The 1,340-nt window shown below is 41.9% G+C and overlaps 1 protein-coding gene across 1 annotated transcript in view; it reads left to right on the top strand.

The window, feature by feature from the left end:
* LOC107390444 (tumor necrosis factor ligand superfamily member 14) overlaps window positions 1-1,340 on the top strand; it is a gene marked incomplete in the record, with an annotated part of 2,497 nt that extends 1,157 nt beyond the window's left edge. The window contains 4 exon segments of the mRNA XM_070550024.1: window positions 332-356; window positions 470-535; window positions 622-856; window positions 967-1,340. Of these exon segments, the coding sequence (XP_070406125.1) occupies window positions 332-356; window positions 470-535; window positions 622-856; window positions 967-1,156 (516 nt within the window).

The raw sequence follows: 1,340 nt of genomic DNA, 5'->3' as shown, positions 1-1,340 counted from the left end.
TATGCTTCTCCTACGTCACACTTAGACACGCTGGTGCAAACGTTTCTTCGGCGGTTTACTGTTCAGGATCCGGTCAGTAATGACAGGATTAGTCAGGTGCTGCCGGGCCATAGTTGTAGTTCCCTTTCTTTCTTCTTTGAGCAGAAAAAAAGCGTGCCTACTCCATTTATCGGACAGTTTCATCATCACAAACCTGATTTTAATGATGTCCCCCCCCCCATCTCTATGACAGAAAACAATGCTTCCTTGCCTTATTAATTGCACCTGATATTATCCTTCTTCGCTGAAGATTTGACATTTAACCCTCTCTTTTGGTCTTGATCCTTTCCAGAGTTCACGCCAAGTGGGATCTAAAGGTAAGCTTCTCCACACAAACGACTCTCCTGCAAGGGAAGCAATGCAGGTCTTTTTCTTAAATGATGAATGAAGTTGGTTTTTACATTAACGGACTGAATCCGGTTTCCAAAAGTAGAATCCAACGAGATCCCTGCAATCCCAACATCAGAACAGCAGAGACCTTTCGCTCACCTGCTAGGTAGGAGTTCCCACAACACACACGTTTACTTCAAATAGTTTTATTTACAATTTCCAAACTTTTTGTTCGCTCATTTTTAATCCCAGTCTCCAGCAATCAAACTGGGCTCGGCAATGTGGTGCAATGGGCGGATGTGGGTGAAGCCAAAATCCAGAAAATGAAATACGAAAGAGGCAGACTGATAGTTGAGCAGGGGGGTTACTACTACCTGTACTCCAAGGTGGAGTTAAATGCTGGGAAGGAGTGTGAAGTCATCTTCCACCGGGTCATGAAGGAAACCAACGCCTATGGAGAACCTATAGAACTCATGAAGTCCAAAAGGTGGGTCAGGGGACAAGTGTTTATGTCCTTCTTCAGGTTTTGTCACATTTCCTGTTGCTTTATTCAAACGCCAACTTCTCGTCTGAGAGAATCTTGTTTTATTTCACCAGTAATCGCTGCTGGCGAAACAAACCTCACAAAAGTGATGACTCAGAAGGGGAGGACCTGAGGAACAGCTTCCTGGCAGGAATTCATCGTCTGGAAGAAGAGGATAACATTTTTTTTGTAGTGGACAAAATAGAAAAATTAAATCTAGGACCTTACGAAAGCTTCATGGGAGCCTTTTTGGTTTCTCAGTAGGAACTGCAACGACCTTTCAGCCGTGTTCTGTTTTTATATAGAAGTCTTCCTCTAATGACTGTGTTACCCATGAGGCTCCAAACTGAGAAGTTTTCTTATCAAAGTATCTGATATTCAGATTATATATGTAACTAATCCTTGACTACATTATTTTAAATAAAAAAAGTTTGTTGTAAAACAAAAA

Source organism: Nothobranchius furzeri, chromosome 4 (genome assembly GCF_043380555.1).
Source record: "Nothobranchius furzeri strain GRZ-AD chromosome 4, NfurGRZ-RIMD1, whole genome shotgun sequence".
NCBI classification, from domain to species: Eukaryota; Metazoa; Chordata; class Actinopteri; order Cyprinodontiformes; family Nothobranchiidae; genus Nothobranchius; species Nothobranchius furzeri.
The sequence above is the reverse complement of the archived record's forward strand: the minus strand, read 5'-3'. Positions and strand labels throughout refer to the sequence as shown.